The sequence below is a fragment of the Barbus barbus genome, assembly GCF_936440315.1.
Source record: "Barbus barbus genome assembly, chromosome: 15".
Classification (NCBI taxonomy): Eukaryota; Metazoa; Chordata; class Actinopteri; order Cypriniformes; family Cyprinidae; genus Barbus; species Barbus barbus.
This window is the reverse complement of record NC_136743.1, coordinates 2,973,728-2,986,705: the sequence shown is the minus strand read 5'-3', so window position 1 is coordinate 2,986,705 and position 12,978 is coordinate 2,973,728. Positions and strand designations below refer to the sequence as shown.

Below are 12,978 nucleotides of genomic sequence, written 5' to 3'. Positions count from 1 at the left end.
TTATTATTGTTAACTAATACTGAAACTAAGACCATAAATATTTTTGTTATCTGAAATAAAATAAACATGAACTGAAATAAAATTTAAAATTATTTAATTTCTACTATTTTTTCAAGACAACATTTCTCATTTTTGTTTTAAGCTGAAGTACTAAAATATCTAAAAGTAATATTAATAAAATAATAATAATAAAAATAAATTAATACCATACAGAAATGGTAAAACAGAAAAGGCAAAAACAGACAAATAAATTACTACATTTATTTTTACTACTATTAAATTTAGAAATTTTATATATAGAAATATAAAATCGAATTATTATCTAAATATTAACAAAATATTTTGTATATCATAGGCTCATATAATGTATACTATCGTTAATCATAAAGATTATAGAATAAGCATAAGCTGCCTTCAAGTCACTGTATTAATGACTGAGTGCATCTTTTGTTTTTGAGTTCTTTGTTTTAAAGGATAGCACATAAACTGGGACAAACACACAACAAATTAAATGCAAACATATATCAACAGATGACATGATTAACACATACAGCCCTTCAACAGAAACATCACATTTCCTGCGTGAGAGGATGGTGAGTGATCGTTATTCATGACAAACCAGTGTGATTTTAAATTAACAGCAGTGATCGTGAGCGGAGTGAGAAGAAACCAAAAGAATCACTGTGAGACAATGAAGTGAACGAACTGCTCTCGGCTAGATCTACCGTTTCATTTAGTTGCATCAGACGAATCAATGCTGTTGCTGTATCTGGTCTAATAACCTGGTGTAAAATAACTGGAAGTGCTATTTTATGACATTTGGCTTGCTTCCATTCGGATTTATTGCATTAGAGATTTATTGCATTTTATTAAATTAAATAAAGATGCACAAACTAGGGAGAATTGCTCTTTATAGTAAAGTATGCCATAGGCTTTCCTTTCCTTCTGAAAACAGGCTCTGTTTCAAAACCTAGTGAGCAGCCTTTCTGTCTTCATAGGCAGCATCATAAATGTCATATTGCATAAGGAATTTAAAACACTCTACATAGACAAAGTTAATAACAAAATACTTAAAAAAACATAAATCACACACATTTTGTAAAATAGTACATTTTAATGTATTTTTAACAATTTATAATTCTCATTTCTATAATAATTGGAAATAAAATACTGATTTAATGTGTAATTAATAACTATTTAATGCACTTATTTAATCTAAAGATGTATTTAATTTTGATAAATATATTTAATGCATTATAGGATTGCATTTTCCATAATATATACAAAAAGGCATTTTAAAACTAACATAACCATTGTTTAGGCCAGGTTTCACCTCCGGAATGTGTCTATGATGCCTAAACAACGAACGCTAGGTTTTGTGGGAGATTTGTCTGACAGAGAAACTCAATATTCACACACTGTTACCTTTGTGCTCAAACACCAGTGCACTCACATTCATTTCAAATCTAATAAAACTTTTATTTTGAAATCTGTAGCCATATTTATAAATGCTTCAGGCTTAGATGCATTCCTTCTGGTTCAGGTTTTAAAATCTGGTACCTCTGAACGCACCGAGGTCATTCGTGTTTCATGACGGAAATGTCATTAAACCAGTGTGTGAATATTTCCTTGGTTTTGATCTGTACTGCACATTTTCACAAGGAAAGGCACTCCACCTCTCTAGTTTTCCATACACCACCTAAACAGCTCTTACTGGCCTTTTTTAATGTTAAAAAGAGGATTACAGCCTTGGTTATGTCTGGATATCAGCTGTGGCTTTTTTCATATAATATGGTTATATTTTACATGAAAACCTCTGCTTTTATTGCAAGTACAACTTTAATGGTCTACTATAATATAATTGTAAAATGTACATTTATTCGCATTATTATTGATCAAAATATTACTTTATTAATTACAAAAGATTTGATTTGATAAAATAAATATATCATTATATTATAAAATATTGAATCAATAATATAAATTAAATAAATGTTTCATTTCATTATCTGAAAAAAAGATTCATTGAATTTACTCAATTTTTTAAGGTAAGGGTTGCAGTCAAAGCTACATTTAAATAAACAAATTCAGTTGACTATCTTTCAACATATTGTTTTTAATTAAATATAGCTAAAATAAATCGTTTGCGACCACTTAAATAATTTTCTTTCAGTGTACAGTTTTAATACATTTAAAAAAATAAATGTCATTATATTAAAGTTTAAGGCAAGTAATGACCTTCAGAGAAAAGCAATGCATGTCAGATAGTCAGTAACTGTGACAGTTTTCTGAAACTGCAACGCTTTCTTGAAAACAACTCACCACATTACTGTTCCAGCTACTTCTGTATTTCCATCAAGCACATGACGACATGCAAAGATAACCAAGTCTTTACAGAAACGCTCGTTTTGGTAGTTTATCTTAACTAATCTTAACTAATGCAGCACATAGAACTATTAGGTGTTTCAAGAAGTCAGAGGCACTGCAAGGACACTTGGAAACGTATCTGTCTTTAAGTTGATATGGACGAGGCACTGACCTCGGGTCTGAAACTGTGGGGCCTGGTGTATCTACTGAGTCCAGGGCCTCCCCTGGCTGTGACGGAGCCCTGTCCCGGGGCCTCCGAGCCACTCTGCCGCTCTAGGCACCACTCCTGCTCCTCCCTGCGCCCGTACTGTGAGTGAGGAGGGGAGGAAAGGGTTGGGGAGGTGGAGGAGAGGAGGAGACAGAGGGAGGTGCATGGGGACCGGTGAACGACAAAAAGAATCCACACACACGAGATGAGAAAGAGTGGAAGGGAAAAATAAAACTCGACGAGGGTTAGAGTGTGAAATGCAATGGTGAGGGGTCATCGACACACACTGTATTCAAAAAATGATTATGAATTAAAAAACAATGATCGAATGGAAAACAGAAAGAAAGAAAGAAAAAGAGAGAGCCAGCGGGCTACAAGACAAAGAAAAGCGCAAAAAGAAACACCAACTTAAAGATGATGGTGTAGGAGACAGACGAGAAGAGAACGAGAATGAGGAGGAACAGAATTATGGGCTGAAACATCTGGGGACCAAATGAGGGACGAAGAGAGAAGAAGGGAAGGGCCAAGGGGAAAAAAGAATGCAAAACACTGGTTATGAAGCGCATGCGATGGGGATACATGAGTCTTACAACCAATAACCCAAAATGTGCAATGACTGACAGCTGGGACCAAACGCTAATGGTGTCGTGCCAAATCCAGGACCAAGTCAAAATCCTAAGACACTGCCTTAAAGACATTTTGGGGGGTGTTTTACTTATATACTTGTGAAATATAGCTCAATTAATATTAAGCTATTAATTCAAATAAGAATTATAATTGCAATGAAAATTTGATTATTTTAATGATTAACTATATATTATTTTAAATAACATTATTATCAATATTAATATTAAGTTAATTGAAATAATCCATGTAATATATTTCAAAATAATTGTATTATTAGCTTAATATTAATATTACAATTATATTGTTACATAATAAAATAATTAATATTATTATTAATATTAATTAACATAATAAGCAATTACAAATTCGAATAATTAAATAATAACTGTAATTAAAATAATACATTTCTAAATAATTATTTGAATTATATGTTTTATTCATATTAAAGAATAAAAACATCAAAGTAGGCACACCACAGCTCCAGAGATAAAGATTATTAAATTATTAAAAATATTTAATTATTAGATTTATTCATATTAATATCAAAAACGTCATAAAAACTCATTTTAAAATGCAATCTATGTAAATAATTATATTATTAAGGATTATTTATTACTTGTATATTAAAGATATTAAAATGTGACTTTTATTTTAATTACATTATTTAATAATTCATTACATTTCATTAAATTAAATTTTACAAACAACTCATTAAAACACTGGATTTAATCAAATAATATTATATAATATAAATAAGAATTAATAAATATGTTTGAGACCGTTTTTGCGATTACATCACATGTCCTAGTCCTTAACGCACAACAACTAACAAAACCACAGTTTAAAATTAAAGTTTGAGCTAGCTTATTAATTAGGTTGCCAAGCTAGTACATTAGTAGATATCATTATGTTGTTCAGTTATCAAAAAGTACAGATTTTTGGCATCACAACAGAAAGATAAAATTTTACAGTTAATATCCATAGAAACCCTATTATATTATATCAGATTATATTATACTATATAGTTACCATTGATTTATAGTTTAATTATAATTGTGATTCCCTGATCAGCAATAACATAATAATGCTAAAGGCTTTTGGGTGAAGCATGACAAACATCTCTAAGGTGTGTAAGACTTTGACAGGGTTTGGATGAGGCACGACGGCAGCATGCTGCTCGCAGCGAAGCCTAGCCATGCGATGGAAGCAGCACAACAGCGAGCTGAAGCTCTTAAATAAACATCCTATATAAGCATTCAGGTTAGTGGTTGGATTGAAGTGATGTTGACCCAAAGCAAAGAACGGCTTCCACCAATGAACATGAGCCAAATGAGCTAATCAACCAATCAGAGCTCAATTCAGATACTATTAACCTTAAATTTGAAATATCAAATCACATTCAGATGCTCAGTTTATACGACAAGCTACTAAAACATCAACAGATGTCAAACCCGTAGTTACACGTAGGTTATTTGTTGGAAAGTTGACTCATGTTATCACAAAGCAGTTTCAAAGCAGGAAAAAAGCTACAAGCAGTTCTATGGAGGGCAGCTTTCCGAGACTATTTAGCATATATGACAATTAAACATTTGAAAATCATTCATTGAAACAAAAGACACAGCTACATTATTCCTGAGAATGATCAACCACATAAAAGTCACATAGAATATATAGAGAAACAAACATTGAGTGTATTCTGAGTGTTCACATGTCACACTCTGGGGGTTACTCAGAAAACAAAAATGCAGTATAAGCACTTCTTATCCGCCATATTTCATTTTAATGGCTGCATGCTCCACATATGTTGCATCAGCATTAACTGTGCAAATAAAAAACTTCTAGATTTGCTCAAGGCCAGACCCCAGGTGATGACAAACACATTTTAGTTCATGTTAGTAGGCTATACATCATGCCACATCAGTCGGGTCCCAAACTGACAAGTGCCGGTAAACAAAAATAGGAGATCAGTTTAATCCTGATAAACTTATTAAGAAGTGCAACATGTAAATATTAGGATCTATAATGCAATGCATTCTCCTGTTTTTGTCAGCAGTGAAGTTTAAGGCCAGAAACAAACTTTAAGCAAGTATGCGAATGGTGCTGCAAGCGTTTGGCCAGCGGGTGTTTCTAGCAATGGAAGATCGACTTCATGCATTGATGCATTGCAAAATGGGTTGGCACACAATTTATAACACTTATAACATGCACTTGCGTTCCTTTATATGATGCTGTGAATTACACTATTATTTGTGACAAATATGCATGAAAATAATATACCTAACATTGATGAAGAAATACAAAATACTATCAAAGTTTATTTCTGCCATGAAATAAAAAAAGGTAATGGCAACTTTTTAACTCACAATTCTGAATTCTCATGTATTGTGCAATTCTGCGATGTTAACTTGCAATTGTTCAGAATTGTGAAAGGTAAACTCAGAATTCCACAAAAAGAGTCTGAATTGTGAGATGTCACCTCAGAATTAAAAAAAAGAGTCATTTACATTTACATTTAGTCATTTGGCAGACGCTTTTATCCAAAGCGACTTACAATTGCGAGATGTAAACTTAGAATTAAAAAACAAACAAAAAAAAACTTCAGAATTGCGAGATGTAAACTCAGAACTCAAAAAAAAAAATGTTTTGAATTCTGAAAAAAAAAAAGAGTCTGAATTGTCAGATATAAACTCCCAATTGTGAGAAAAATGATTTGCGAGATAAACAGTCGTAATTATCTTGTCACATTTGTATTCTGCGGGAAGAAATAAGCTTCAGTAAAATGCACTTTTATGGCTGTAATAAATATTAATGGCTGGCAAATATTTCTCAGTTTGCCCACTATTGGCACAGTAAATTTTGGACCCTGCAAATCAATGACAACCAAAACAATACACATAGCCTTGTGAAGCCATGCGGGAAATACCCCTAAACATCCCCCTGCCCCAGGTGCGAGACAAGGAGATTGTGGGTAAGAGGATGGGGCAGGTATAGAAGCAGGTGTTTATGAGCAGCACCGAGGGTGATTATGCTAGGAAAGGAGAGGTAAAGGCATCTTGGCTGAGAGGAATTCCCGCTTGGGGAAATATGCATTGCATTGTGGGATATAATATTCCAGGAGGTGTGCCCTATTGTATAATGCACATTTTACAACAGGTCATCTGGATAGTCCATGCATGCAGAAAATTAATGTACATACAGCAAAAACAGCACAAGTAATATGGTGTTCTCAAAAAACTGATTGGCCAGTTAATATTGGTGAGTGAGTGTTGTTCTGTGATGTCTGGTGAACTTGTTCAACTGCCTGTATTTATGCTGAAGGTTATTAATGTCAAAATGAATTAAAAAGCACCAAACATCTTTACAACTCTGTCCTTTTGTGTCTCCTACTGGTAACTCCCATTAATCTTTCACATGGATCTTTTTTCACACATAACTTACAACAAAAAAAAGATAAGAAATATCACTGATGTCAAGACAACTGCATAACCAGTTTGCTAGTCAGTTTGCATATCTCAATCAAGTCTATCTATTTCCCTTCTTATCTCTCAGTTGGGTGTTGTTTCTGGTTTAAGATGAAGAGTCATGCCAGCCAAATTATAGTTGAACAGCTTCCTTTGTAGTGCATTCAGGACTTTCGATATATGATACATGAAGATGCAGAATCAATATAAAGGTGTATGCATTCTCAAAAAAGGACTTTGAAATGAGGAAGCAGCAAAGGAAAAAAGGAAGTTGCCATGTCATGTGATCGCATGTGACGCAAACACTGAATAAAGATGAAAAGGTCGAGTTACACATAACTTACCTGGAAGTCTGTCACCAGATCCCTTCCTAGTGTCCCGATTGGTGAATCCCTTGACATCGAGGTAACCGTGGAAAGGAAGCTGCTAGATTCGGTGAGGTTGGGCATTGGGGAAAGGTCATCAACACGGTCCTTTAGACCCTCCCCTAAGTGGTCCACTTTGTCCATGAATTGCTGGAGTTCCGAACGGAAAGCCCTCATGCGGGTGTTGATGGAATCCAGCCCCTGAGAGTCGGGTTTAGGTTCAGCAGAGTCCCCATCGCCTATGAACTCCGAACCTTCTGCAAGAAGGTCCCCTCCCAGGACAACCAGACGTCCTTCTCGGATCAGACTGTCCGTATCCACGATGAGCCGCTCCACCGTTTTACCTAGCCGCTCAGCTTCACGCCTGACGTTGTTGAGCGTCTCCCGGTCTTCCCGTCTCCGCTGGGCCAACTCGGCCACTCCCAGTTCACCAGGATCTGAGGGTTTCCCGCCACTGACAAATCCAGAAGTCGCTGTTTTCTCAAACAAGTCATCGGAGTCACTTTCCCCACCAACAGGACCTTCACGTTTGGGGTGGAGCAGCAAAAGCCTGGCTGTCTCGTCCTCGTCTGCTTCCCTTCGCCCGGCATCACTATCCACGTCACTATCCCTTGGGCTACTGGTGCGTATCCCCAAGTGTGCCGCCAGGTCACAGCGTTGCATGTTAGAGATTAGCACCCGGTTCTCATACTGCAGCTTCATCACTTTCCCACTTAGCTCGTTGATCTGAAGTCTTGCGGTTTTCAGCTCCTCCTGCAGTATTGCACCACTCCCTGCTCCCGAGAAACCATTACCTCCTCCGTTACCCGGTTTGAGCATGCTACCATTTCCACCCACAGCTCCCTCGGACTCCCGGTCAGCTTGGCTGGGTCCAAATTTGAAGCGGTTGAGCTCAGACGTCAGTTGCTTGTTGTGGTCCTCAATCTCAGAGATGGAGCGCCGCAGAAGCTCCGCCTCCTCTTCCACAAATTGCAAGTGTCGCCGCAGTTCACTCGCAGATTCCAGGGCATCGCCACCATATGGTGAGGTAGGGACACTCGAGAAGGGTTCGCGCCCAAAGCAGTCCCTCTCGTATTGGCAGCGTAGGTCTTCGTTTTCCGCCCTGAGGCCACGGTTTTCCACCTCCATCTCTACAATCTTCCTTCCCAGAATGTTGGCTTCCTCTTCCACCAGTTTGAGCCGTAACCGCAACTCGGCTTCCCGAGAGGTGTGGGGGCCTCCACCGGGCACCTCTGCCAGGGCCAAAGGGCTGTCTACGTCACCGTATACTGATTTATACTTCTGCAATTCTTGTTCCAGTTCATCCTTCTCACGGCCAAGTTTTGCCATCTTTTTACGCATTAGAGCCGATTCTTCCTTGGCAAACTGTAGCTGACAGCGCAGATCTGCACTGTCCTCCTGGAGAGAAAGAAACATGTGAATGTAAAAGGCAATACCATTTATTTCATAATGGCCAAATTGTAAGAGAATAATTAGCCTGGACAACATATAAAAAGTATAGAGGTTCTGTAGTCTATATTCTCAACAAGTAGTGCATGTAGCATATTGTGTTCTGTGCACGCTTTAAAATAAATGTTTCCAAGGGGAGGATTCGAAACCATGCCAGGAAGAACCATTCTGGTTACACAAAGAACCTTTCAGTGGACAGCTCTTAAAATAAACATTTTTTTATGTGAATAACTTAATCTAAAGAACCTTTTTCAACTATAAAGAATGTTTTATGCACTGTAAAATTTCTTCCTGGAACCACAGATGCCAATAAAGAACTTTTTATTTTTAAGTGTATAAGGCTTGTGAATTGATCTTTGTATTTCTTTGTACACACCTGAGTTAAAGACTTCTTATCTTTGAAGGTTTCTCTACTGCCTCGCCTCCGCAGAGCAGTCTGAAAGACAAACAGAGAATAGGGCATATTAACAAAAATGTGAAAAGTTAATGACTCCTGAACAATATCTTCATTTCAGTTACCAGGCACACAGAAGGATTCAGAAAAAAATCATTTTGAATAATAAAAAAATCTGCATTTGATTTGAGCAAAGCATCAATCATGAATATCAAGCTTAAACCCATTATTATATGAATTACAAGTCGTTGTCCTTATGGTGGATCTACTACTGCTGTCGGTTTTGGGATTCCTTCTTTTTATCTCAGAAAACAATATAAGAAATACAACACAATGCATAACAAATAAAACTTCCAATTGGATTTGCAGGTGTTCCGTTGTTAAAGACAACTCTGGAAACTAAAATGCAGAGAATAAACAATGTTGTGTAATGTTACTTTGAGATTTTTCACAATTTCAAAGCTGGATGTTCAACTTCAAGTGCTTTTCTTTCGCACTTTTCCATATTCAAAATGTGAAATTATAACTTTCAATTGAATGTAATGCACCATACACTGAAAAAAATGATAAAAAAAAATTTTAAGGTAAGTGGTTGCAATCAATCTATTTTAGCTACATTTAAATAATCAAATTTAGTTGACTAACTTTCAGCAACCACTTACCTTAAAAAAAATTTGTAAATTCAATGTATCATTTTTTTCAGTGTATGTGAATTAGGATAAACCAAGACAGTAGCCAAGCATTACCAAAGATTAAAGAATTACATTGACTGCATGTGGCCGTAATACTGAATAATCAAGAGCACACTGATTGGACAGGATTAGCGATAATATGATAGACAGCAAATCTGCTGAAAAATGAATATATTTTCAGGCTATTGCATCTGTGTATGGTGAAATCATGCCAAATGCTCAAGGATGAATCACAAAAGTTGCATTCTCAGTGTTGCCACAAGAGGCACTATAGCAGACTAAACTGTCTTCTATTTTCATTTCTACTTCAGATCAGCTACTGTCATGTTGGAGCAACTGTTTGAAGAGAATCGTATAAAGCAATTTAGTTCAAGTCAGTACATTTATAGCTAGCTACCAGAAGTAAGAACACATCCAATTATTTTGCTATAACCATTGGCTGACAGCACATGATCTCTTACTGAAATCAAGAGTTAAGAAGGTAAACTTTGCCCTGCTTACTGATGTGCTGGTCTATCTTGAGTCATAGAACGAACTTAAATAGCTGCTGCTGATGGCAGCAGCATTAGCTTGAATCATTTATGGCCAGACAGATGGAAAGTGTGAGATGGGCACAGGAGAGGAGAGAGTTTGAAACTTTTTCATCAACACACAGCAACAGTGCGAGAGAGCCTGGATACGACTCCAAAACATAGGAGGAGATGAGGTGATGTCATATTTATGTGGGCTTGAATGAGTCTGCAATATGGTTACAATTTTCCCATTCACGTTCAGACATCCTCCAATGAAGTCATCACCACTAGCTGCCACACAAACATCAATCACACAACTAGTAGGAAAAAATGGACATCTCTAAGCATGCTTAGTCAAGTGTCACTATTACTATTGCTCATACTCAGAGTTGGCTCCTCAGATTGCACTGAAGTTTAGTGCATTACACAATTTGACGAATCGTTATGTCTTCAGTTATGCATTTTACATTACATTTAAGCATTTGGCAGATGCTTTCATCCAAAGTGACTTACATTACTTGTATTTTGTTGGTTAATAAGGTTGTATAGTGTGAATGCAATGGCCTTGCAACCATCTACAACACCCTAGCAACTGCATAGCAATGCCAAACATGCAAAAAAAAAATGCTCAGAACTTCTTAGCCAGATTGCAGTGCCTTGGAAACCACCCAGAACAGAATTAGCATTGTGGCAATGACTTTTGCAATTGACAGGGAGACTGCAACATGTTTGCATAACACACACAGATTAAGTTACAGAAATGCATAAGTCCATAAAACACTCTGGGTCTAATTCTCTCCATCCCTTGCAAGCATACACAAACAGTTTAAAAAAATGCTTAAAATCTGCAACAGTAATGCCATGCATCTGCTCTAGAGGAACGCTTGGCAACTTTAATGAAACAGATAAACAATGGGCTCTTTTATAACATGTGCATTTCTTCTGTCATCCTCAGTTCTCTGTCCCTCTTACATTTGCACGATTATCTAATTGAAAAGGCATTACAGCGCGCATGTACTCTGTTGCCTGTGTGCATGTGTTTCCTAGGTAATGTAACGGGTGTAGCTTAGTGACAATGCCTGATTAAAAAAAATCATAGCCGCAGGAAACCTTAAGTGAACCCTCGCTGTTAAACTACACTATACGCTCTCACATGCAATGTGGTGAAAATACTCAGAAAATACACCTGACAAAAAAAGATCTCAACTGTTTCTTATAAATAGCAGTAAGATTATATGAAGAATCTGCAATTAAGTCAGAATGCACTCATTTCTCATTCATTTTCTCCATTATTATCTGAGCTGATATACATATGCATTTTATAGCAAATGATTGATGCGTGCTTATTTTTATTCCTCCATATAAATTTAAGAAAAAAACTAAGTTTGGTAAATAATAAATAAATAAGTAAAAATAAATGTCCTTATACACTACCATTCAAAAGATTGGGGTCAGATTTTCTTTTTTAAAGAAATTAATACTTTTATTCTGTAAGGACACATCAATTTGATCAAAATTTCCATTTCAAATAAATGCTGTTCTTTTGATATTTCTGTTTCTACTTAATCATAATTTACACAAAACATATTTGGCAAACGATTTTCAACATTGATAATAATAATAATACCGTGCGACTCAACCGGACAGAGACAGCGGCAAAGGATATAAGTATCGCTTTTTATTTTTCCTCTTTCCTACAACTTGTTTCACTTCTGTTTCAGTTTTTATAACCATTTCTTACTATGTGTAAGTACGTCGATGTTGTTGTTTTAAAACATGTGTGCTTGGCTCAGTGTTGATATCTCTATAGGTTGTTTATTCAGTTTAAGTTTTATTTAATTTGAGTTATTTTAGTACTTCATACTATATGGAAATGAATTTATTTTTATATGTATGTATATGTATATGTTTGGCTTAGTGTTATGTTAGAAGCATTATTATACTCATACCTTTTGTTGTTTTAATATTTTGAATTGTTTTTAGCTTTTTTTTGTTTTTATTTAAATGTTTAGTATTGAAATGTTGTTGTATGCATTTGTCAATTTTATTTAATATCTTTATTTTCTTAAATGTGTGTATATAGTAGTTACAGAGTTTTGACTTTTAGTTACTTTTTCTTATTTGTAAGTTGCTTTGGATAAAAGCGTCTGCTAAATGACTAAAAGTAAAAGTAAAGTAATAATCAGAAATGTTTCTTGAGCAGTAAATCAGTATATTAGAATGATTTCTGAAGGATCATGTGACACTGAAGACTGGAGTAATGATGCTGGAAATACAGCTTTGATCACAGAAATATATTACATTTTACAAAATATTACAATATGTTATTTGAAATTGTAATAATATTTCATATTACTGTTTTTACTGTATCAAATAAATTCAGCTTTGGTGAGCAGAAGAGTCTTCTTTCAAAAACTTTAAAATATTGTCCCAACCCCAAACTTTTAGTGTATATAAAGAGCAACCTCTGCACAATTAATATATATATATATATATATATATATATATATATATATATATATATATATATATAGGAAAAATGTCAACTGGTACAAGGAGAGAAAATCAGAAAGAGGCGAGCTGTATGACAGATCGTGCTCACAACGGTGGTGCGTTCAGGCTTAGACAATCACAGTTTAACTACAGCTGACAAATCCTTCTGCCTGGCCTCGTCCCAAATCAGATCACCACCCATCCTCCGATCCCACCCCACCCCACCCGCCCCACATCCACAGGCCGACAGCTACCCTTCATCACTCCAACACAGACCAGTACATCAGGATGACACAAACAGATCAACACCCCTCCTGCCTCCTGAAGCAGAAACAGCACACAGTCACTACAAAATCAGGCCATCTAGAGAATATATATTTGAATAAATACATAAATATATCAATTATTTT

The 12,978-nt window shown here is 35.7% G+C and overlaps 1 protein-coding gene across 1 annotated transcript in view; it reads right to left on the bottom strand.

Annotated features, from left to right (window-relative positions):
* The window catches only part of LOC306880851 (microtubule cross-linking factor 1-like), a 60,546-nt gene that overhangs the window by 24,332 nt on the left and 23,236 nt on the right, over positions 1–12,978 (bottom strand). The window contains 3 exon segments of the mRNA XM_079434639.1: positions 2,540–2,674; positions 7,008–8,426; positions 8,854–8,913. Of these exon segments, the coding sequence (XP_079290765.1) occupies positions 2,540–2,674; positions 7,008–8,426; positions 8,854–8,913 (1,614 nt within the window).